The sequence below is a fragment of the Thermomyces lanuginosus genome (genome assembly GCF_041956635.1).
Source record: "Thermomyces lanuginosus strain ATCC 200065 unplaced genomic scaffold VTN49scaffold_27, whole genome shotgun sequence".
Classification (NCBI taxonomy): domain Eukaryota; kingdom Fungi; phylum Ascomycota; class Eurotiomycetes; order Eurotiales; family Trichocomaceae; genus Thermomyces; species Thermomyces lanuginosus.
The window spans coordinates 862,279-884,121 of record NW_027192361.1 but is presented as its reverse complement, the minus strand read 5'-3'; the positions used below and the strand labels follow the sequence as shown (position 1 = coordinate 884,121).

General features: G+C 50.6%; 8 protein-coding genes across 8 annotated transcripts; 4 read left to right on the top strand and 4 right to left on the bottom strand.

Annotated features, from left to right (window-relative positions):
* Positions 1-604: 604 nt before the first annotated feature.
* On the top strand, positions 605-1,018 carry VTN49DRAFT_2550 (uncharacterized protein; the record flags this gene model as incomplete). The annotated part of the gene is made up of 1 exon (XM_069410288.1): positions 605-1,018. One exon carries the CDS (start codon positions 605-607, stop codon positions 1,016-1,018), a length of 414 nt encoding a protein of 137 aa, XP_069269108.1.
* Positions 1,019-2,980: 1,962 nt separating this feature from the next.
* Positions 2,981-4,143, top strand: VTN49DRAFT_2549 (uncharacterized protein; the record flags this gene model as incomplete). Its single annotated transcript, XM_069410286.1, has 2 exons — positions 2,981-2,993; positions 3,050-4,143. The coding sequence occupies 2 exons, from the start codon at positions 2,981-2,983 to the stop codon at positions 4,141-4,143; spliced, it is 1,107 nt and encodes a 368-aa protein (XP_069269107.1).
* Positions 4,144-4,310: 167 nt separating this feature from the next.
* VTN49DRAFT_2548 (uncharacterized protein) lies at positions 4,311-5,707 on the bottom strand (the record flags this gene model as incomplete). Its single annotated transcript, XM_069410285.1, has 3 exons — positions 4,311-4,628; positions 4,680-5,031; positions 5,085-5,707. 3 exons carry the CDS (start codon positions 5,705-5,707, stop codon positions 4,311-4,313), a joined length of 1,293 nt encoding a protein of 430 aa, XP_069269106.1.
* Positions 5,708-6,875: 1,168 nt separating this feature from the next.
* VTN49DRAFT_2547 (uncharacterized protein) lies at positions 6,876-10,561 on the top strand (the record flags this gene model as incomplete). The annotated part of the gene is made up of 3 exons (XM_069410284.1): positions 6,876-10,223; positions 10,322-10,392; positions 10,456-10,561. 3 exons carry the CDS (start codon positions 6,876-6,878, stop codon positions 10,559-10,561), a joined length of 3,525 nt encoding a protein of 1,174 aa, XP_069269105.1.
* Positions 10,562-11,073: 512 nt separating this feature from the next.
* VTN49DRAFT_2546 (uncharacterized protein) lies at positions 11,074-12,153 on the bottom strand (the record flags this gene model as incomplete). The annotated part of the gene is made up of 3 exons (XM_069410283.1): positions 11,074-11,162; positions 11,227-12,046; positions 12,100-12,153. The coding sequence occupies 3 exons, from the start codon at positions 12,151-12,153 to the stop codon at positions 11,074-11,076; spliced, it is 963 nt and encodes a 320-aa protein (XP_069269104.1).
* A 461-nt stretch (positions 12,154-12,614) lies between these two features.
* Positions 12,615-13,689, top strand: VTN49DRAFT_2545 (uncharacterized protein; the record flags this gene model as incomplete). The annotated part of the gene is made up of 3 exons (XM_069410282.1): positions 12,615-12,642; positions 12,722-13,231; positions 13,289-13,689. 3 exons carry the CDS (start codon positions 12,615-12,617, stop codon positions 13,687-13,689), a joined length of 939 nt encoding a protein of 312 aa, XP_069269103.1.
* Positions 13,690-15,138: 1,449 nt separating this feature from the next.
* On the bottom strand, positions 15,139-18,956 carry VTN49DRAFT_2544 (uncharacterized protein; the record flags this gene model as incomplete). The annotated part of the gene is made up of 8 exons (XM_069410281.1): positions 15,139-15,830; positions 16,002-16,075; positions 16,131-16,525; positions 16,587-16,686; positions 16,800-16,815; positions 17,460-18,340; positions 18,394-18,800; positions 18,864-18,956. The coding sequence occupies 8 exons, from the start codon at positions 18,954-18,956 to the stop codon at positions 15,139-15,141; spliced, it is 2,658 nt and encodes an 885-aa protein (XP_069269102.1).
* Positions 18,957-19,678: 722 nt separating this feature from the next.
* Positions 19,679-21,248, bottom strand: VTN49DRAFT_2543 (uncharacterized protein; the record flags this gene model as incomplete). The annotated part of the gene is made up of 3 exons (XM_069410280.1): positions 19,679-20,594; positions 20,666-21,093; positions 21,159-21,248. 3 exons carry the CDS (start codon positions 21,246-21,248, stop codon positions 19,679-19,681), a joined length of 1,434 nt encoding a protein of 477 aa, XP_069269101.1.
* Positions 21,249-21,843: the final 595 nt, after the last annotated feature.

Below are 21,843 nucleotides of genomic sequence, written 5' to 3'. Positions count from 1 at the left end.
TTTTTTTTTTTTTTTTTTTTTTTTTTTTTTTTTGTTATTTGAGCGTCCGGGCTGTCCGACAGATCAATAACCGCACGACCGTACGGATTTCCAGTTCTGCGGAGGGTGCTATTGTTGGACGGTGCCGTCCCTAAGTCTGACCTGACAATCGAGGAGGATATATATTCGTACAACGAGAACTACGAAAGGGTTTTGGAACTGATAAGGACGTGGATGTCGCTGCTCGGCTTCCGCTCCCGCAATATCTTTGACAATTGGCCTGAGGGAAAACGAGACTGCGAATCCTGTCGTTGTTTCGATGATCTCAAGTTCGCGCTCCTCAGGACTTATCAAGACCGTTGGCTAGGGCAGGCATTTAGGCGCACCATGAAAATTGGTTACGACGCTGCCGAAGATTAGCGGTTAACTAGGCCTCTCTCTGCAGAGACAATTATCTCATCGCGCTCAAATCCTTTCTCGGCGTAATCGTGCCGCCGGTCATGCTCTCCAAACCCAGATTCTTAACCGTCTGACCGCTCTAACCGGAGGCAGAGCCCGATAGACTGTACCAAAATGGTCTGATGGCCTAGATGCCATTTACGACCCTCTGGTACCGCCTGCCGAGATGCTGGGCGTTTTGTTCCATTCTGACCAGGATTTTGTGAATCTTGTCAAGGAACTGCGCAACCTTGGGTTTCAGTCGACGCTCCTGAGCCCGGACAATGACCCGCCGATACATCTAATACTTCTGAGCGTGGCGGACCGCCCATTTGGCGCACGTCTTGAACGTCTTTTCTTGTCGAATAATGGATGTTCGCCGTTGGCAGTGACTGTCCTAATCCGAGTTTTCCTCCAGATCGACGGCCTTCGGATTGTCGTGGGCATTCGTCGCTGCTTTGGCGGGGACTTACGAGTCCGCCAAAAAGCCGAGCTGCAACGACACTCATCCAGCAAAGTGCAGCAGCACGTCCACCAAGCACTCTCGGGTACCCCGTCCGCAAGAGGGTCCAAACCAAGCCTCCGTGCGGCGACTCGATAACTAGAAATTCTCCTAAAATTTTACCTGCCATCGTGTCACCGGTCTCGCGCCAGCTACGTCCTTACGGAGTTTAGCCCAAACATTTTTTGTAAAACTGGATAGATATCAGACGCTCACTACTAGATACCTGGATACGAGCAGCCCTTCGGAGTAGGATGAAAAAGAAACAACAGCATGGCCTTGTGCGAGTTGGAAAGATCAAGCTTGCTAATCAGCTCACGTAAGCCATCACGTGAGAAGGAGGGGCTAGTGGAGCATTTGGACCAATGGGAACCCCCGATCGCAGCAACAAAGCCAGAGGCCCAAGACCACACCACCGTAGGAGATCAAGCGCCAAAGAGATATTACTACATATATTATTGAAACCTTGGAACGAGCGAAGGAGTTTAAAACGAAGCAGTATGACAAGAAGGGGCAATGAGCCAAGAACAACGTGATGGTAAGAAATGCACGTTTCACATGAGGGAGTCCAATACAAACTCTTCCACGCGCCAAATCGGTCCACACGTCATCGAAAATACTCGCGGAAAGAACCCATACAAGCTGCGATCACTCGGGCGGCCTGCTAGCACATACACGCATTCTTCCACATCTCTCCCTGGAACCGTCCTCTACTTGGGTGGGGAGACCTTTCCCCAGTGAGCCGGTGATTGATGACGGTGAAATGGGGTCTGTTGTGGACTACATCCTCAAGGACAGAGTTTGTTGTAAGCTGGAAAGCAACGGACATGATGAAGACACCTGGGAACCTGAGGAACACGCTACTGAGACCCGGGCCCTGGGCGAATGGAAAGCAAATGAATCAACCACAAACGATCGCAAGTCGCGCAAGAAACGGCGGAATAGACGAAACAATCTGTGACGCACGTGTGTAATAGGATACTGCGTCGGCCTAGGTGCCATATCGAGCATAAAGTGTCCTGAAATTGTTGGGGCTACTGGCCCGGCGCAAGCGCTATGCCTTGATCAAGGAGCAGAGACAATGCCCGAGATATTGACGTTGATCATCACAGACACCAGAGACAACTATGCGTTTGGCCATGTCTGCAATTGACCACTGACGATTTTCGTTTCGACGCTATTTGATGACTCGGATCAACGGCCGCCGGATCACGACCTAGAAAGACGGGGCCAACTATTACGATGCTGTTACAAGAGGAGTACGAGGGTGGAAAGGTAAGGTGGTCTTAGTTCGCGTGAAAATGGCAGCAAGTGAGAAAGCCGTTAGTGACCACATGATATGCTTGATGGGAGCCGATCCTGACAGTGTCAAGAGATCAGTGATCAGCCACGCTTGTTTCTGCAACGGAAGCAACAAAGGATATCATCTCACTCCCAATTTCCCTTAGAACGTGGTTGTAGCTACAGCCTATCAGGCTCGGCAAGCTTCGATTCCTAACACAGCGGCATTGATTGCAGCAATCAGATCCTAAAAATTAGACGACAATAGCTTGTAGAATCGCTGCAACACATGCAAGAAACAAAGTCCTCAATCTCGAAGGAGTTGACAAGCGCGACCAGGGAGTCGGGCAAACGTCATCAAGTTCGATTATATCTGAACTTAATAGTGTGATGATTCCCTTGGAATCTGACGCTAGGCAACTTGTTTCTATCAGCATGGCCCTAAGTGAAAATTACAATCAAGATGGGAAAAATGCGGCAAGACACCTCGTGTAGACGAAGCTTAACAGTATGAAGCTGAGCTCAAAGGGACCAAAACCGAAATGATTCGATGATATACAAGTGCGTGATACATGCCGTGATTGGAAAGAATTATTTTAAGCTAGTCTATTTGAGGACTAGCGGCATGAGCATCCGTTTCTTCCTCACGCCGCAAAAGGTCCCGCAAGGTCACGGCATGAGTTGCCACTTTATTCGATGCAATCAGGACGCTTTGAGAGGGAGGATCAAACCATCAACAGGATAATATATGTCTGGAATTAATGATTCTGCTCAGTCACCATGCAGGGCTTCAGTAAGTGCATATTCCCCGTTGCGCGGAAGTCACAGCGTCTGACATGAGATCTGTAGACATGGGACGTTATGTCCCTCCCGATCAAGAGGGCCTCAAAACAGGTAACCAGCTAGCTGGTCGACATCCGCTAGGTGCGCGCGCAAGACATCTCCACACCAAAGGCGCCTTGATCGTTCGCTTCGAGATGCCTTTCGCAGTATGGTGCACCAACTGTAAGCCCGAAGAGGTGATCGGACAGGGCGTTCGGTTCAATGCCGAGAAGAAAAAGATTGGCAATTACTATTCGACGCCAATCTATAGCTTTCGAATGAAGCATACCCTTTGCGGCGGATGGATCGAGATCCGGACCGATCCAAAGAATACAGCGTATGTCGTGACAGAGGGTGCGCGCAAGCGGGACACCGGTGAAGACAAATCTACGGGGGAGCCTGGAGAGATTCATATTCGGCTCGGCCCGAAGGATGAGCAGGAAGAGAAAGATCCATTTGCACGCCTAGAAGGGAAAGTTCAGGACAAGAGACAATATGACACTGCCGCAAGTCGCATTGAGGAGTTGCGAAAACGGCAACAGCGCGATTGGGAAGACCCATACGAAAAATCGCGACAGTTGCGAAGAACATTTCGCGCAGAACGCAAACGACTGGAAATGATTGACCAAGCAAACGAAGCTATCAAAGATAAAATGGGTCTGGGTATTGATTTGCTGGAGGAAACAGAAGAGGACCGACTTGGAGCTAGATTGGTGGACTATGGACACACGGACCGAGATCCCTCTCTGGAAAATAGCCGGACGCGGCCGATGTTTCAATCGGCACATACATCGCAGGACGGAGTTGAGCGCAGTAAACGAAAAGGTCTGACTCGGTCCGAAGCAATAGCGGCAGAAAGGAAAGCCGCTCTTTCCAACCAGCTGCGAGGGAACACGCGTGCTACACTTGATCCGTTTCTGAACGAAGGGACAAAACCCTGGCAACCAGCCATCATCAGGAAGAGGAAAGCAGACTTGATACAAGATGAACAACCACAAAACCCTGGTGAAGATCAGGATATGATGAACAGAGACAGTAAGCCTGCTGGCCAGGATCCATCGCGTACAAAGAATACGACAGCATCGACGGCGTTGGTGGCATATGATTCGGACTCGGAATAAGCGGCGTTTGTTTTTCGTGTCATGTACATATGGCTTATGATACCCCATAGAGCATGTTTTCTTTCTCCTCTTTTTGCAGGTAATCGTAGCTTGTCATGCATATACTGAAGTACATTAGTTGAAGTCTATACCCAGCAGTTTGTCCATAGAAGCAGGAAAAGTTGTCCTCAACCGGGTTTCGCCCATGGAGCTTTCGTTGGTGTCCATGGGGCTCTTGTTGGCCCCGACGAACCGGATGGATTCTGTCTGATCGCTGCCTGTGGTACTGTAGTATTCGAAGGACCCGTCGCCCAAGGGGCTCGTGTTGGACCAGGTACTTGACCCGGTGCTGGCACAGGCGCCTGAGGCCGAGAAGCGTTGAGTGCCGAGGGTGGCGGAGGAGTCGCATTGGGATCACGATCCCAGCTGAGTAATGATCCAAATGGAAAGTGTTGAACAACGGGGAACTTTGAGAGAACCTCTGCGTTATACATCTTGATCATACCCTAGAGCCGACTTGTCAGCATAGTTCCTTTGCATTCGAGCAGCATCCGAACCTTGTTAATTTTGGCCCATCCCGCCTGGATTCCCGATATGTCATAAAGCATCGGACTGTGTTCCCAGAATGGGCCCTTCTTTACATCGTAGATGAAGCCAATGGCAGAGAAGTACATGTTGTCCTTGCGATGTCTTTCGACTTCCGTCGCCTTGGTCACGTCTGCCGGAGACGGCGCACCGGGAATCGAGCCTTCGACGGGAGTTTGGTCTGTATCGGATATGGCCGGCGCATATTGAGCGGATCCAAATATGTACGGAACGAAGGAGTGATCGTCGAGACCCCATACTCCGTGCGAACCGGCTGGCTCGAGAGTGTATGTCTTGATTATTTTTCGTACGAGCTCGAGATACCTTCATGAAACCGTCAGGCCCCGTGCAAAGGAATGAATCACCTAGAGACATACGGTTGAATGACACCGAGGACTATGCCGCGTTCTTCGACACCAGGGTCGGCTTTAGGGAACCTGTTCAGCTTCCAAAGGCAGGCCACAAAAGCCAAAAAGCTCAGTTCATGACCCGTGCCATAGTCTAATCTCTGTGGACTTCCGAAACTACCCAGAAAGTAAGGGGTCACTTCTTCTGCGGCTGAAACGGAATCTGATTCTGTTCCGACAGCGTCCCCGATGATATCCTTCAGCAGCTCCGCAGAGCGCTCCTCAACAATGCCATGCCACTTTCGGAAGCTAATATTTCCAAATCGCCGCGGTCCTGTGTCCGGAGGGGCTTCATCGATGATCGACTCTAGCTGTGATAAAAGGCGCTGCAGTCGGCGAACGGGTTCTGAGAATTGCACCTGGTCGGAACCAAGTGGCCACGATTGAACTTTGTCATCGAGCTTCCGTGGTACCATTGCTCGATTCAGCTGAAGCAGAAATGTCATGATATCGCTGTATGCTTTGCTCGTGAGAAACGCTGTCATGTCGTCGCTTTCGTGGATTTTCTTCCCCGGCTTCACGAATCGCCGGGGCGGCTGAGCCGGGTCCAATTGTTCCAGGGTGCGAATTGCACCAGGGGAATCGGCAGCCATTGTGAAGATGGCAATGAGCTGAACTTTCGAATTCTATGTCGTTAGATGATGGAAATCGACTGAGAGAGGCATCAGGAGAGCGGGGGACATCAACAGCACCTGATGTGGGGCATGAGAGGTCGTTACTAAATTAGGAATGTGCAATTCCTGAGATTACATAATACCGTAATCTGACTTGCTTTGAATGCGGAGCTGAACAGAGAAAGAGCGTTTAAGAGCTCCAAAAAACAGGGCTGCAAATCTGCTGCCTGAGCAAATGAAATAGCTGCTCACTTGTGTCTTGTATCAGAGTCTGCAAGCCGCTCGTTAGGTGCAGGATGTCTGCACGTGCTGCATGGTGCCATATTATCTGCATGCCAATGGCATCCCCTCATCTAGGCGATTCATAGTTTAGTAGTTTTGCAAGTCGAGTCTCAGTAGCCATTGTGAATCACTGACGTGGCAGGGCCCCTTGCCCTCTTCAGGGATCAAAATCCCCTCCTCTCTCCATCTTTCATCGATTCCTCTGTCTTGGATGCATTATTAAATCTGGTCGTGATTGCCGGCTGGGTCAGGACAAACAGTTTCTCCGAAGCTGGTCCGTGCCCCTGTGCTTAGATAATCACGCCAACCCGCATTCAGCTTGAGCAGAGATCCCCGTCCTGAGCAAGCGCGTACTTGGCTCCTTCCGCAGCTGAGCACAAGCTGGATTCGAACTGCCAAAACCACCTCAGGCATTCCGGCTGGGATCCTCACACTGCTCGTTCTTGGACTGCCGCTGAGCCAGGAAGGCGCCAGGCCTGCCAGCTGCTTCCCCGATTGGTGAGTGCCTATTCTGCTGATTTGTTCATTTTGTGGCAGGAGCTCCCCGTTTCAAAACAAAACATGCTCCTGCCCCAAACATACCGTGCGCTTGTCAGAGCTCCAAATCCCGTGACCATCAAGAAACACCTCTGCCTGAGGCTGGACAGAATCTGTTTCTGGAGCCATTGACTGTCTTGGTGCCCAAGGCTGCAATCCTACTGGGCTCTGGCAGTGAGGCTGGAATACTACTGCCATAGCGGTCATTGCTTCCAGCTGCACTTCTTCCTTCCATGAGCTCGCAAGTCCAATGCTAGTTGCCCTTTCTAACATCCTTGTGATCCAGTTTCCCGTATTACAGCCGTAGTGACAATATCTCGCCGTGACCATGGCCTCCGCCGAAGAGCCCGTTGCTCCCGCCCCTGAGGCAGTTGAGGAAGCTCCGCCGGCGACTCCGGTCGACTCGACGATTCTCTCGGGTGAGGAGACCAAGTCGGAGGTCATCACGAGCCCCGATACCGGCAAGGAGAACTCTTCTCCGGCCAAGAAGTCCACAACTTCTACAACCGCCGCCAAACGTACCCCGACGAGCGCTACTGCGACCAAACGGACCTCCGCAGCTACAGCTGCGAGCAAGACGGCTACCGGTGGAAGTACGCTGAACAAGCCTCCGACAAGGCCGACGACAACCACGCGCCGCCCGGGTTCGTCGGCTTCAACAACGGCTACTCACCGTTCGAAAGCCTCTGTGAGCTCGGCCGACGAAAAGAGTTCTAAAGGCGTCCTAAGCTCTGGTGACGAAAGAAAGAGCATCTCAAGCGCTGCGAAGCGCATGTCCCTTGCGGGAACTCCTTCGTCTAGAACTCCGACCAAGCCTGCAACTTCGTCCGCAGATCGTAGGTCAAGCGTAGTCGGATCGGCAACGGACAAGAAGACCACCACAGCGTCCCGGACCACTTCTACCACTACGCGCTCCTCCACGACTAGCTCGACAACACGAACGGCCAGCCGCCCGTCGTTGTCTGCGACGGCCACGGCAGATGCCAAGAAACGGCTCAGTTCTGTCTCGTCGTCCAAACCTGCAGCTGACGCCGCCAGCGCCGAAAAGGTGGCCGAACTCGAGGAACAGCTCAGCCAAAGCGAGGCTAAAATTGCGGCTCTCACAGCCGAGCTCGAGGAGGCCCGAGAGAAGCTGGCAACGGCCGGACAAGCCGCCGAAGAACCTTCCCAGAACGACGCCGAGGCCATCCGGGCTGAACACGCGGCCAAGATTGAACAGCTGACCGCGGAGCATGCTGAGGAAATCAAGGCACTGCAGGAAAAGCTCGCGGAAGCGGAGGAGAAGAACAAGCAGCTGGAAGAGTCCTCGTTGCAACAGATTGAGGAAGCCAAGAAGGCTGCCATCAGCGAAGGTGATACAAAGGCTGCGTCTCTCATTGACGAGCTGAAGGCGTCTCATCAGGCTGAAATTGAACGACTGGAAGCAGAGTTGGCTAGCGAAAAAGCAGCAGCCGCCGAGACTCGTGCTCAGCTAGCTCGTTTAACCGAGGAGCTCGAAGGAGAACGCGCCGCTTCGAAAGAGGCATCTCAGAGCTGGGAAGAGAAAGAGGCCAGCCTGTCAGAGAGCCACAAGGCAGCTATCAGCCAGCTGGAGAGTGACTTGAACGCACGCAATGAGGAAATCGAAAACATGAAGCAGGAAATCCAGAAACTGTCGGAAGCTAAGGAGCTGGAGACAGAGGCCAAAAACGCAGCGTCCGAGAAACTGTCCGCCCTAGAGGCCAAAGTCTCGGAACTGGAATCCAAGTTGGCTGTAGCGGAGGCTGCCACACAAGATTCCGACAAGGTCGCAAAACAACTCTCGGAGAAGGACGACGAGATCAAAGAGCAAACGGAGATCATCGAGGCCCTGAAGTCGGAAATTGTTCAGCAAAAGGAGGACATCAAGTCACTACAAGCACAACTCGAGGAATCGGAATCGCGAATCTCTGCGGCTGAGGAAAAGGTAAAGGAGGAGAACCTCTCTCGCGAGCGCACTATCGCAGGTCTTCAAGCGGAACATGACGCGGCCATTGCTACTCTCGAAGCCAATCACGCCCAGGAGCTTGCCGATGTGCGAGCCGCCGCAGATGCTTCTAGCAAGGAAGTTCAGGAACTGCGGGAAGCTCTGAACGAGTCCAATGCTGCTTCCAAGAAGCAAGTTGACGACGCAGTGAATGAGCTGAAGGAGGCTCATGCCGCCGAGCTGCAAGCCCTGCAGGAGAAACTTCGCGCATCGGAGGAGGCACTGAGCGACGCTAAGCGAAGCTTCGAAGAAAGCGCGGGTTCGGCACGAGAAGAGACTGCACAGGAGATTAGCTCGCTCCGTGAAAAGATTTCGGAGTTGGAGCAGAAGCTTGCTGCGGATGCCGACAAGATCAAGACCCTGGAAACTGAGATTCAGGAGAAGCAGGGACTCGTGGACTCGTTGCAAGAGAAATTGCAGGCGGCAGACAGTGAGAAAGCAAACAAAGATGAGGAACACGAGGCAGCTCTGAAGAAGCTTGAGGACGAGCTCGCGGCAGCGACATTGGCCTTGCAGGAGAAATCAGAGGCAGCCAGCAAGGTGGCGGAGGAGCAGCTTCAGACAGTCGAGAGCTTGAAAGCTGATCATGCAGCGGAATTGGAGAAGATTCGGAGTGAGCTCTCGGCGTCGCATGAGGAGGCATTGCAGTCGCTCCAGGCTCAACTCAAGGAGGCCCATGAGGCACGGGAGAGCCTCGAGGCCAGCCATGCCGAGAAGCTTAGTGCGCTTGAGGCCCAACTCAAAGCGGCGCAAGAAGACGCGGCCACGGCGAGTGGTACTCATCAGGCCGAGATTGCCAACCTTAAGAAGGACCATGAGGATGCTCTGGACAACTTGCGGAAAGAGCTGGAGGCATCCTATGCGTCCAAGATCGCTGGTGCCGACTCTGAACACAGCAAGGCCATCGAGGAGCTTCTTACTGCTCACGAGGAAAAGCTCACAAATCTTCGGCAGGATCTGGAAGCTGAGCATCAGAAGAAGCTCGATGCTCTCCAGCAGACGCACGAGGCTGCCATCGCGGAGCTCAACGAGCAGCTGCAGAAGGCGAATGAGGCCGCTTCTGATACTTCTGTCGTGGATCAGCTCAAACAGCAAGTTGCGGACCTCGAGTCGAAGCTCAATGCAGCCGAGGAGAAATCCCTTGCCATCACACAGGAGCTAACCAGCCGGCACAACGAGGAATTGTCCAAGGCGCGTGACGAAAAAGCAAAGGTCGAAGAGGAACTCAACTCCCTGAATGCACGATTTGAGGAGGTCCAGAAGACCGTCACTGATCACGAGACTACCAAGTCCCAGCTCGACGACGTCACCCAACAGTTGTCTGCCGTTCAGGAAGAGCTGAAGAGTCTGAAGGAGACCCACGAGAAGACCGTGGGCGAGCTTGAATCAGCCAAGAAGAAGAATTCCGAAACGGAGAAGGAGCTCAACGAGCAGATCGAGAAGAACATGTCTCTGCTCACGCAGCTGACTGAAGTCGACTCGTCTACCTCTGCGAACCGGAAGCGCATTCGTGAGCTGGAGGCCGAGGTTGCGGCTCTCAAAGAAGCGCAGCAAAATTCAAAGCCCAAGGGGTTGGAGGCCAGCCGTTGGGCCGCAACAGAAGAAACTGATGGCAGCAGCGAAGTCACAGCCGCGGAAGGTGAGGAGCTTGGTTCTTCCATTGAGGGAACGGTGGGCAATCCCCGTTTGCTATGAGCTCGGCTCGGCCTCGTCCAAGCCCGTCATTTGATATACTTCGTGAAGCTGACGCGTTTTGTATTTAATTTTAGATGGCCAGCATCCAGGAGCAGCTTAAGCACATACGGACGGCGAGCGACGAACTGTACGATGAGAACCGAAGGTATGCAGCGCCCGCATCGTTACTTTCCGCGAGGCCGGGATTGATGGCTCACCGCTTCGTCAGATTCGTCGGAGAACTGGCTCAATTGACGGCGAAACCCTCTTCGACGTCTCCGACTCCTCGTGCAAGTGGCTCGCCATCACCCGCGTCGGCTCCAAGTATTGACTAAAAAAGAAAAAAAAAAAAAAATCTCTCACCATGATTATTTCTTTATTGTTGAAAATTTTTCCTCTCTCCACGCTTTACTCTCCCCGTATGGGCGGCTGTGTACATACTTGATGTACTTTGATGCCGGGGGATTCTCTCAGTCAGTACTGGTGGATGGATGTTGATGTGGCCGGGTGATATTGAAAGCTGGGGTTTCCTATATCCAACCCTTACCTAGTACTTATTCCCCGTTTTCTGTTCCTAATTGTCGAGCAGCCATATATACTCTAAGTTTAATGGGTTGATTCTGTCAATTCGTTTCCTTACCTTAATTCGTAGTTTTGAGATTGAGACGCTTGGGGTGCCAGGTGTTGGCAGATAAATATTCTACCTAAGTCTAGTAGTATAGATAGGTATCTTCTCTACAACACAGCCTCGACATCAGAAGGTCTAACCACATTGAAATATGTATTGTCAATAGAAATATTCATCCCAACTCCGATTCCCAAGAAAACCCCTAAATAACACATTGTATTAATATCCATCATCTTCAATCTGTTGGTAGACGTGTTTACTGCGGCCAGGATCTTTTCGCATCGCTTGGCCCGAGCCAGTGAAACCCACTAGAACAACATCAATGTTAGTAATCTGGTCATACGTTTGGACAACTGTATAGGGCAATCATACCTCTGGCATTAACATTACCCTCCGGTGTCCGGAACATACTCTCCTTCTTCGTTGCCTTGCTAAACTTGGCCTTGCTGGTGAATTCTTGCCACTTGGATTTTCCCTCCTCAAGCTCCCTGCCAGCTTTTACCTTGCGCTGAATTTTTGGTGGCCGACCGCCGCTTCCCTCACTGGACCTGTTGGTTGAGGCAGGATCAGACGAACCCCGGCGGATCTGACTCGCCAGCGCTGGATTGATGTCTGCTGCGGCGGAAATCACGCTGCCACTGGGTGCTGGGGAAGGAGAAGCCGACGTGCCTGGGGTCCCATCAGCTTTGCGTTTGCGCGAGTCATTGGCATGATGGGGCATGGGCTTGATATCCTTGGCCGTCAGGGACTCAGTAGTCCCGTAGGACTTAAACGAAACGATGTACACGGGGTTGCTTGACGAGCCGGTGATGCTGGTGATGCGCGCCGGATAAAATGCATTGTCACCCGATACCCATCGCGCGAGAACCTGGTCATTGACGGCATATGATGGTGGCGGCGCTTGCGATGTTTGCGTCTCATCGGCGGCCGTGATATCGGTGCCTGGTTTGCGATATCCAGCCTGATAGGCTGGGTGTTTCTCTTTAGACCATTTCTCCTTCTCGGGTTGTTGTTGTTGTTGTTGTTGCTGCTGTTGTTGTGCCGGCTTCTTCGAAGTTTCTGCTGGTGTTGACGGTTTTAGTTCGGCAATGGACGCCTCGGTGAGGCGAATAAATTCTTCTAGTTCAGCCTTCAGGCTCTTAAGTTCTGCGTTGTCGGGATCTACCTGTAAGCTCGATTGGACAGTCTCGAGCTGAAGAATCCCAGTCAGCTAAAAGTCAAGACCAGGTTTTCTTGCTTTCTTACCTGTATCTTGAACTCCTTCACCTCATTTTCCAGAGCAGCCACGTCGGTTGCCATGGTCTTGGTGCGGCCAGCTCGATTTAGTCGCTCACTGTTTTAGTCCCGCCGAACAACTGTTGCTATCTCGGTGATAATCAAACCGCTGAAACGTACCGTGCGCGGTAGCTGTTTACGATGCGACTGCATGCATCATCCACTGGGACTCAGCTTATCTCTGGGGTCACGTGGGTGATTACAAAGCTTGGCTATATTAACCAAAAGCGGCTAGTTAATTCTACTCTAAGGTGTCTGCATTGCATACTCGCACGTGATGATAACCTAAACCCCTTATCAGGAACATTTTCTCTCAGCGGGGACCACGGCTGAATGCCCCACTCAAATCGATCCCAGGAACTCCGATGATTTTAAATAGTCTTCGAAGTCTCGCCGTTTTCCAATCTTCAGTTTCAGGTTTCGTTCAAATCCGCTCCATACAGACCAAATCGCTAGGCATTGGAGTCCGAATACGCCGTGTGAGGATGGGTGACCTTCCAAACGAGTACAAGGGTATGTCCCCGCAAAGTATTTGCAGGCACAGAAAACAGTACTATGAGAATGTGCCCTAATAGCTCATTGGCATGATTAGATCACGTTCGAATCGCCGTTATTGGCGGAACGGGCCTGAGGGAACTTCCAGGCTTCACCAAAGTTGCGACGTTTGAGGTTGACACTCCCTGGGGCAAGCCCTCGTCGCCCATCACCATTTTGCACCACAAGTGCTCTGTGACTGGCAAGGATGTTCCGGTGGCTTTCCTGAGCAGACACGGCCTTCACCATCAGCTCGCGCCGCATGAGGTTCCTTCGCGAGCCAATATCGCAGCACTCCGCAAAATCGGTGTTCGGACCATCATCGCGTTCTCGGCAGTTGGTAGTTTGCAGGAACATATCAAGCCGCGGGACTTTGTCGTGCCGGATCAGATCATCGACCGAACAAAAGGCGTGCGTCCGTTCACTTTCTTCGAGAAGGGCGTTGTGGCGCACGTGCCATTCGGGGATCCCTTCGATGAGAATGTTGCAAAGGTTGTTCGGGCCTGCGGACACAGTTTGGAGGGTGATGGTGTGGTCCTCCATGATCGAGGGACATTGATCTGCATGGGTACGTTTAAGTTCTAAATTCTTTCCGTTTGGATTGGAACTATTGACATCATCACAGAGGGCCCACAGTTCTCAACCCGCGCAGAGAGCAACCTTTACCGATCATGGGGTGGCAGTGTAATCAACATGTCGGCTCTCCCTGAAGCCAAGCTTGCGCGCGAAGCAGAGATCGCATATCAAATGATCTGCATGTCTACGGACTACGACTGCTGGCGAGAAGCTACCGAAGATGTCACCGTGGAAATGGTCATGAACACCATGAAGGCCAACGCAGTCAACGCTCGGCGGTTCGTCAGCGCAGTCCTCGATTCGCTGGCTCTCGATACCCATGCAGATACGGTTAACGCGAAGCATCTGGAAGGTTCCGTGAAGCACGGGATCAGCACGCCGATCAGCCAATGGTCGGATGATGTCAAAGCCAGGATGGAGTGGCTGTTCCCGGGCTACTTCAATGTCTGATCGACTCAATTCTCTTTGGATGATACGATCCGCCATGTTTTTGTTACTCGGTACATATTTGGCACGAAGGAAGCTTGATACATGGTCGATATGTTATATGATAGACTAGCTGATTGCTGCTAGACTACCTAATACTCAGCGGGATGTGGAACATGATACTATCGTACTCGTACAGAACTCCTTGTAGAGAGCCTTAGTTGCTAGAATGCTTTCATCATCTCGGCTTGTATTCTCTAGAACCGCAGTTAACCTACCCTTCCATAGTATAATCACACTCCCAGTGGTCTCTTTCAAGCTTGACTACGCTCCAGCATCATCAGGCTTCCGCGCATCAACTGGCGACCACACGTAAACTCACGTGACCCGCGTACCCTAGCGACCCGAGAAGGGGAGCGCAAATGGAGCTATACGATCATCAGAAATCAAAGGGAAACACAATAGACGGCAGGTAGGCAGACAAGCAGATACTAGATGACACCAACTCGGATGTGGACCGGATAATCTGGTGCTCGGAAGAGCACTTTTCAAGAGTCATGAATCATGACTACTCATCGGACCCACCAAAGAGCAGGCCAGATATACCCTGTACCAGCACAACATCATTGTGGTAAGTCGTCCAGTGATATGCTGTACTGTGTCGTAATATTGCCAATTCTCTCCATTCCCCGCTTTTGATATGGACAAAGTATTTGTGACTGGAAATGGTGACTTAACAGGCGATCCTGGTCAGGTCAATATATGGAGTGCAGGTAGTACACCGTAGACGTGAATGAGGTCATTCTCGACTCCCAACATAGGAGCCTTTAAATCTGACCTAGGCATGGTCATCAACCAACGGAGTTCATTGTTGGCTTCAGACAGGTCGTCTCCAGATAAACGCAGTACCTCAGGGAACGTTCCAAGTTTGATAAAGTTTTTGCCTAGGGTTGCAGTACCTTTAGAACGCTAGACTATATACAGTAGGTAATGGCCATCAGATACTTACCGTACCCTGATTATTTAGATAGGACCGGAAGAGAGTCAGCACTGAAGAATCAAAAGCACTCGTTCAGTACATCCTCCATTAGAACAAAGATTTTAGCTTTAGATGCTCATCCAAAAATTCCGGGGATTTGCCGGTATTTCGCCCAGATGCGCTTTAAACAACCAGGTGCTTCGTACCTACCTTACCTACTACCTATCTATTCTCGTCTGGGACACGGGGTGACAGCGTCTGAATCCCGAGAACATCACTAATATCACATCGAGCCCGCGGTGCTAATGTATCCAACACGAACGAGAAACGAGGAAAAAATTATAATTCTGATTCCACTTTCTTTACAGCATGTCTCATTATAGGCATCGGCAAGTACCTCTATATCAGCACCTTTCAATTAACCACCCGCAGGAGGCAGTTAAATTTACTAAATCATCTCCAACGCGATGCCACCATCATTATGGTTATCTCTTTCAAAGAGAAGTAGATGTCCGTAAGTGGTCTGATGTCTTGATTTCTCGACTCTCCAGAACAACGCCGCTACTCTTCCTTAAGTCTTTTCCCATCTGGAATGATGCGGGAAGCTGTGCTTGGATTGAAGAACCAGAGGCGGACGCCGGCTTCATTGTCCAGGCTAATGACTCACGATCACCAAAGAGATAGAAGCGCCTTCGGTAGGAAGCGCGGTAAGGGTTTCGCTCCCTTTCCTGGCATATCCATTTCTTCGAGGCTTGGAGCCGAATAGCGTCGCTCGTTGGGTGAAGAGTAACCGTTCCGGCAATGGCGTCATAAATAGCAATCTGAGCGGAGGTTGAGTGGAAGCGATACACAACGTTCGGAGTCACAAAGGCGGAGCCACTAAGCCGAACCTCATCGTTGATGGACTCATCGCAACGGATTTGCCAAACGTTGAACTTATCGATGGAATAGTCGTACTCGAGGTGGAGGGAGTAGTCCCTGCCGTTATTGATGAGGCCGTGGGAAACGGTCTTATGGCCGTAGTTGAGACTGAGGCTGCGTCCCAAAAGCATCGGTTCGTCCACCTCATGATCAGCCGGCACGGGTAAGTGGAAAACTTTCTTCTCGAGCAATTCTCCTGTCGCCGCCATCCATTTGCTCTCCTGCACCTCTGGCGGCTGCGTCTCCCAGTCGATTTCAAATAATACTTATACGTTATCAGTCGTATCCAAGTGGCCCAATCTGAGATTGACGAAGCTGCCGATTCTTTGGATGCGGTTCGAGCCCAAATCCTAGATGCATATTGGCTTGGACGTGTTTGACAGTATCGAACCGATGAGCACTTTGTTTTCAAAGACCCCAAGCATATCGAGCTCACCAGGGAGCACCTGGTTGAGGTTTTGCTTTGTGTGCATATCCCAAGCTGTCAGGAAATGCGGGTGTGGCCAATAACTGAACTCAAATGTTAACTGACAGCTGATAGAATAGAGGATCTGCACCTCCTTACCATTGTGAGTCAATAACGAGATATCGGTCAGTCAGTGTGAAGTTATTGACTATCGTTGAACTGTCCCCACTGCCTGGCCAGGTTGACATTTCTCCAGTTTCAAGATTTACCATCTCCACTGAATTACAATCTGGAATGCAATAGCACAGTAGGTGCAAATGACACTGGACTTCATCAGGCGCTGTCCGCAAGCTTTCTGGCCAGGGGAAGAAGATTTTCTTGGCCGGCCGGGCATTCTGCAAACCAGAACTCCATTGAAGGAAAGTAGTCGCATCAGCCATTGCTCTATCCGTGCTGACACCTTCCAAGTCCAGGCCGAGAAACTTGAGTGATTCACGCAAAATAGGCTTGAGGATCATTTCACTCGAGAAGACCGTGCGCCATCTCTTGGAGACCTAGTCCCTGTCGGGATGGGGGCTTAACCTTTGAAAACATCGAGAAGTGGCGGATACGAACCTTCAGGCTCTGGACAATGTTATCTGGATCTGGATATGCCGCCACCTGAGCTACGAGCTCAAGGGGCAAAGAGCTCATAATATCAAACATGGTTTTGGTCCTAACCCGAGTTAGTACTTTTAGGAGAAACATGATCAGAGACTTTGTCAATGTTGCAACATTGACGCACTCCCTCACTCTCAGATGTACATATGCGGCTGAAGGACAACATACCGGGAGAATTGGGCATCTTTAATGCCCCGCAGATGTTAAAGTGTGTCAGAGCCGCATGAGAGCGTCAATAAAGTTCGACTATCCAATTCCTGCGCCGTTAGTTCTTAGCATCCCATGGCTTCCTAACTCCACCACTGAATTTCCATAAGGCGAATTCAATTTGTTGAAAGTGTGAAAAAAGGTATGACAAGCCAGAAGACTTTCATCTACGGCGTGAAATTCGTATGCAACTCCTTATCGAACCAGGGTTAGTACCGGAGAGAACAGCTAGGGAAAACGTCTACGTTGGTAATAGACGGAGTCCTCCAGGTCAAAGAAAATACACGGGGGTATTTGTCTGAATTTCAATATTCGTCTATTATCAGTATATTAAAGAAGATCCAGAGCTGTTTTCACCCGTTATCACCGATATTTTGTCGAGCCAGTTCCGCGTCAAACAGTGGGAGCTAGAAAACGTTTCTTAGTGGTCGTTTGTTCCAATCATCCTATACAGTCCCAATTGACCTTGCCAGACTGTAGGCGGTATTCTGATTTACATAATCATCGAGACACGTCCCTACTACGACTCTCTTTCGTCAATCGGGGATGCCAATCACCATATACCCGAGGGATCAGGGAGACAGGTGAGCTATTGACAAATATGTTCACGAATAAACTCACCTGTAGTTCTCCCTTTGGAAAATGAAAGCTCTTCATCGTGGATCAATTCGGACGCAAAGCTTGGATTAAAGAACCAGAGGTGGACGCCAGTCCTATTGGCCAAGCCAAAGACCTCGCGGTCGCCAAAGAGATACACGCGCCCTGGCCAGAAAGAGTGGCTGGGTTTTTCCCGCAATTGCTGGAGTATCCAACTCGTCGAAACCTGGAGCCTGATTACGTCACTAGTTGGGTGCAGTGTGGCCTTGCCGGTGGCTGCGTTGTAGATGACAATCTGAGCAGCCTTTGTATGGAAGCGATAGACCAAGTCTGATGTCACATAAGATGTGCCATTGTATCGGACCTCTCCAGTGACGGGCTCCGCGCAGTGAATTTGCCGGACACTGAACCGGTCAACGGCATAGTCATATTCGAGTTGTAGAGAAAAGTCCTGGTTGTTCTCGAAGAGGATGTTTGAAATGGTTTTGTGGCCATAGGTTCGATAAAGATTGCGGGCCAAATAGATCGGGTCAAAGATGGGGAGATCAGCTTGCATCAGCAGGTGAAAAGTTTTCTTTTCAAGTAACTGTCCATTCGTTGTCGCGCACTTGGTCTGCCGCACCTCTGCCGGCTGCTTTTTCCAGTTGATCTCGAATGCAACCAGTACGTTGTCAGTTGCATTCACGTGGCATAATCTGAGATTGGAGAAGCTGCCAATCCTCTGAACATGATTAAGACTCAAATCCCATACGTAGACGGAATAATGCTCATCTATGGGGACATGAGAAATGACCACTTTGTCCCCGAAAAGCCTGATCACGGCGGGAAAATTGGGGGTCTGTTGAACCAGTCTCCTCTTGGTGCGTAAATCATGCGCTGTCAAATTTTTGAAACGTCCATGATATCTGATATCAATGTTAGAGGAAAGCCGACAGGAAAATGATCCTCTCCTCCTTACTGATTCATACTGTCAATCGACTCCATCACGAGATATCGATCAGTCAGCGTAAAGTAGTTGACGAACCAGGATCTTTCTCCGCTGCCGCTCCATATCGACCTCTCTCCAGTCTTGAGGTCTAAGATCTCAACTTCATTGCATCCCGGAATGCAATAGCACAATCGATGTGAATGACATTGAACTTCATCAGGCGTGGTTGTCCAGTGTCCCAGCCAGGGGAGAAAGATCTTCTTGATTGGGCGGGCGTGCTGCAAGCTAAGGCGCCATTGGAAGTAGCTCATGGCATCGTCGATAGCTTGATCTGCGCTAACACGCTCAGAGTCCAGACCCAAGAACGTGAGAGTTTCGCGCAAAACAGGCTTTATGATCGTCTCGCACGAGAAAATTGTGCGCCATCTCCTGGAAACCTAGGGCCCTGTCAGGATAGAGTGCTTAACTTTTCGGATGTTCTAGCTGAGGTTGATACGCACTCCCTGGCTCCGGACGATATCTTCGAGTCCCAGATACTCCACGACCTGAGCCAGGAGCTCGAGAGGCAACGAGCCGACAACATCATACATCATGGTGCAGATGAGCCAAGTCGGGATGCCGCTTCAGAGGTGTTTATTGCTGGTATGAATAAAAGTGCACAACTTGGGATTTCCATTTTATGCGGCTGAAATGCGGCTGAATGCACGACATGTGGCGAATTGATCCGATATGATTCATCAAATCCATCGGATATAACCCCGCAATGGTGAAATATATATGATATATCTTGCGGTCGTGTCCGAATGGGAACGAAGAAATAATATTACATCTTTTGATGCCAGCCGTGCCAATAGCGTGTTCGGGTCTTTAGAAGCGTCAGATCCATATACGATTATTTCCGATTACAGCAGCCCTTCGTTTGCGGGTTCCGGTGAGATGTTAGGGCTTCCTGATGATCAGATCCATAGCCCCCTATCCCAATCAAGTTCATCCTGCTACCTCGCAGGATAGTCCATTACATTGCTTCCAGCTCCGAAGAAAGAATTATCACATCAATGTGTTTGATGTGGAACCACCTACGCTAAAGCAGATCGAAACCGCGCACACCAGATGCGTCGTCATGCTTCCTCTCGCAAGCTACGCATGAAAGCAGGAATGACTTTATAACAGCAGTTTGCACTGGCTTGGTTGCCCCCTCTTACCAGAATTTAGGCGGCTGTGTATTTATCAGTACCGTATCGCGGCCCCATTCCACTGCACGCTTCACCAGTTGCAGATGCCGATGATAGGGGTTGAGCGTGAGCGGTCGATACCTTCATTTCCCTGTTCTCGGCGACAGAAACCTCACCAGCCTCCCTCTGTCGCAGAAATATACTCCATCCGGGAGAAAGTCGGGTGCAAAGTTCTCATTGAAGAACCAGAGCTGAACCCCGATCGCATTGGCAAAGCCAAAGGCCTCACGATCGCCACAGACATGCGAGAATGGAGGGTCGAAAGGAGTTGCTCCCTGCCATTGCTGGCGTATCCATTTCCACGAAGAGTAATTTTTGATCGCATAACTCGCCCGCAATGGAGCTGTACGTAGCGTTGCCGTGCCGGTCCTGGTGTTATAGATGGCAAACTGGCCGGTAGTCGTCGAGAAGTGATAGAACAGATTCGGTGTTAGGTAGGCTGACTCTTTCCGCGGAAATTCTGCGTTCATAGGTTCGGCGCAGTTGATCCACCGGAAACTCAGCCGGTCGACGGATCCGTCATATTCAAAGTGTAGCGTTACCTGGTTCGCGGTCGCGAAGAAGAGTTGGGCAACAGTTCTGTGGCCGTAAGTGCGCCAGGGCTCAGAGTCCCTGTAGCATACAGGCCGATCATCTGGCATGGGCAGGTCAAAGATCATTTTCCTCTCGAGCAGTTGTCCTGTCGTCGTCGACCATTTGGTTTGCCATACCTTTGGCGGGAGCTCGTATCGGCTGACTTGGAATGCCACCAGCATATTCTTGGCCACGTCCATGTGGCACAATATGAGGTTAGAGGCACTGCCAACGCCCGAGCTCTCAATGTGTTGAAGTTGATTCGAGCTTAGATCCCAGACATAGATAGAGGACATGGATGATAGTTGCAAGGAAGTGATGACTACCTTGCCCTCGACGATCCTATACAGGGGAAAGGAACCACGCAACTCTTGGTCGAGTCTCTTTTCGGCATATATATCCCACGCTGTCAAAGAAGTCAAATCTCTACTCGTCATCAGGTCAATTTTTTTCTGATCACAACCAGTAAGGCTGAAATATACGTTGTTTTTGCTTACCGTTCATATTCATATGAGACTAAAACAAGATAGCGATCGGACATAATGAAACGACAATTTGACAGCGTTATGTCGCCAGTCCCACCACCGATCCAAGTCGATCTCTCTCCAGTGTCAAGGTTCAGCATCTCGACTTCTTTGCGGTACGGAAGGACATAGCACAGTCGGCGTGAATGGTACAGGATCATGGTGGGAAGGTCCGGCGTAGACATGAGTTCTGGCCAGGGAACGAAGATCTTTTTGACCGGCTTGGCAAGCTGCAAGCCATGTCGCCATCTGAAGAAATAGCTCATAACCTCGGCGGTGACACCATCTGCAATGATGTCCTCCACATCCTGGCCCAGAAACGCCAGTGTTTCATGCAGAAGAGGAATAAATCGTTTGAGGACCGTATCGCACGAGAAAATCGTACGCCATCGCTTGCAGACCTAGGCTCTGTCAGGGTAGACTATTCCGCGTAGTGCTAATAAAGTATGAATCTTGGGGGATGCACTCTCTGACTCCGAAAAACGTCTTCCACATCCAGATATTCCACGACCTGAACCAGCAGTTCGAAAGGCAGGGAGCCAACAATATCATCCATGTTCTGGATTCGAACCTAAGGTGGCTACGGAGAGATTCATCGCTGGTGTATAGAGAGAATCCCACTTTCAAGACCCTCAAGTAATTCTCATATACGGGTAGAGATTGCTCCTTGTGACGGAAATTGATCTGGCCTGATGGCTTTCATGATTCGTCAATTTTCATGATTTGTCAAACGAGACCCTCACGGTCGAATGAATGAGTACGGAAAAAGTTCGCTTGCTGCTTTCATTGACCCGTCCTCAACACAACGATGTAGTTTCATAGCAGGAAAAGAGTCAATCTTGAAAACAGGTAACGGCCAAGAAACCAAGATTCTTCCTTCATCCTCGCGGAGAGATTGGCGTTCAGATCTACATAGCTAGAGAGATGCAGGACGGTTGGCTGCTAGATGTACCTCATGGGGTCCGGCACGGTCCGGCTTGGCACGGATACAGCCAATCACGTCACGGAACGCAAAACGCTGGAATCAATACCGTATTTTCCGCCTCCCTGCTAATAGGACTGCTTCCGGGATGATGAGAACATTCAGTTGTCGGGAACACCTGTTAACGATTCGACGAGAATCTACATATGCTGAAGCTCATCCTTGAGAT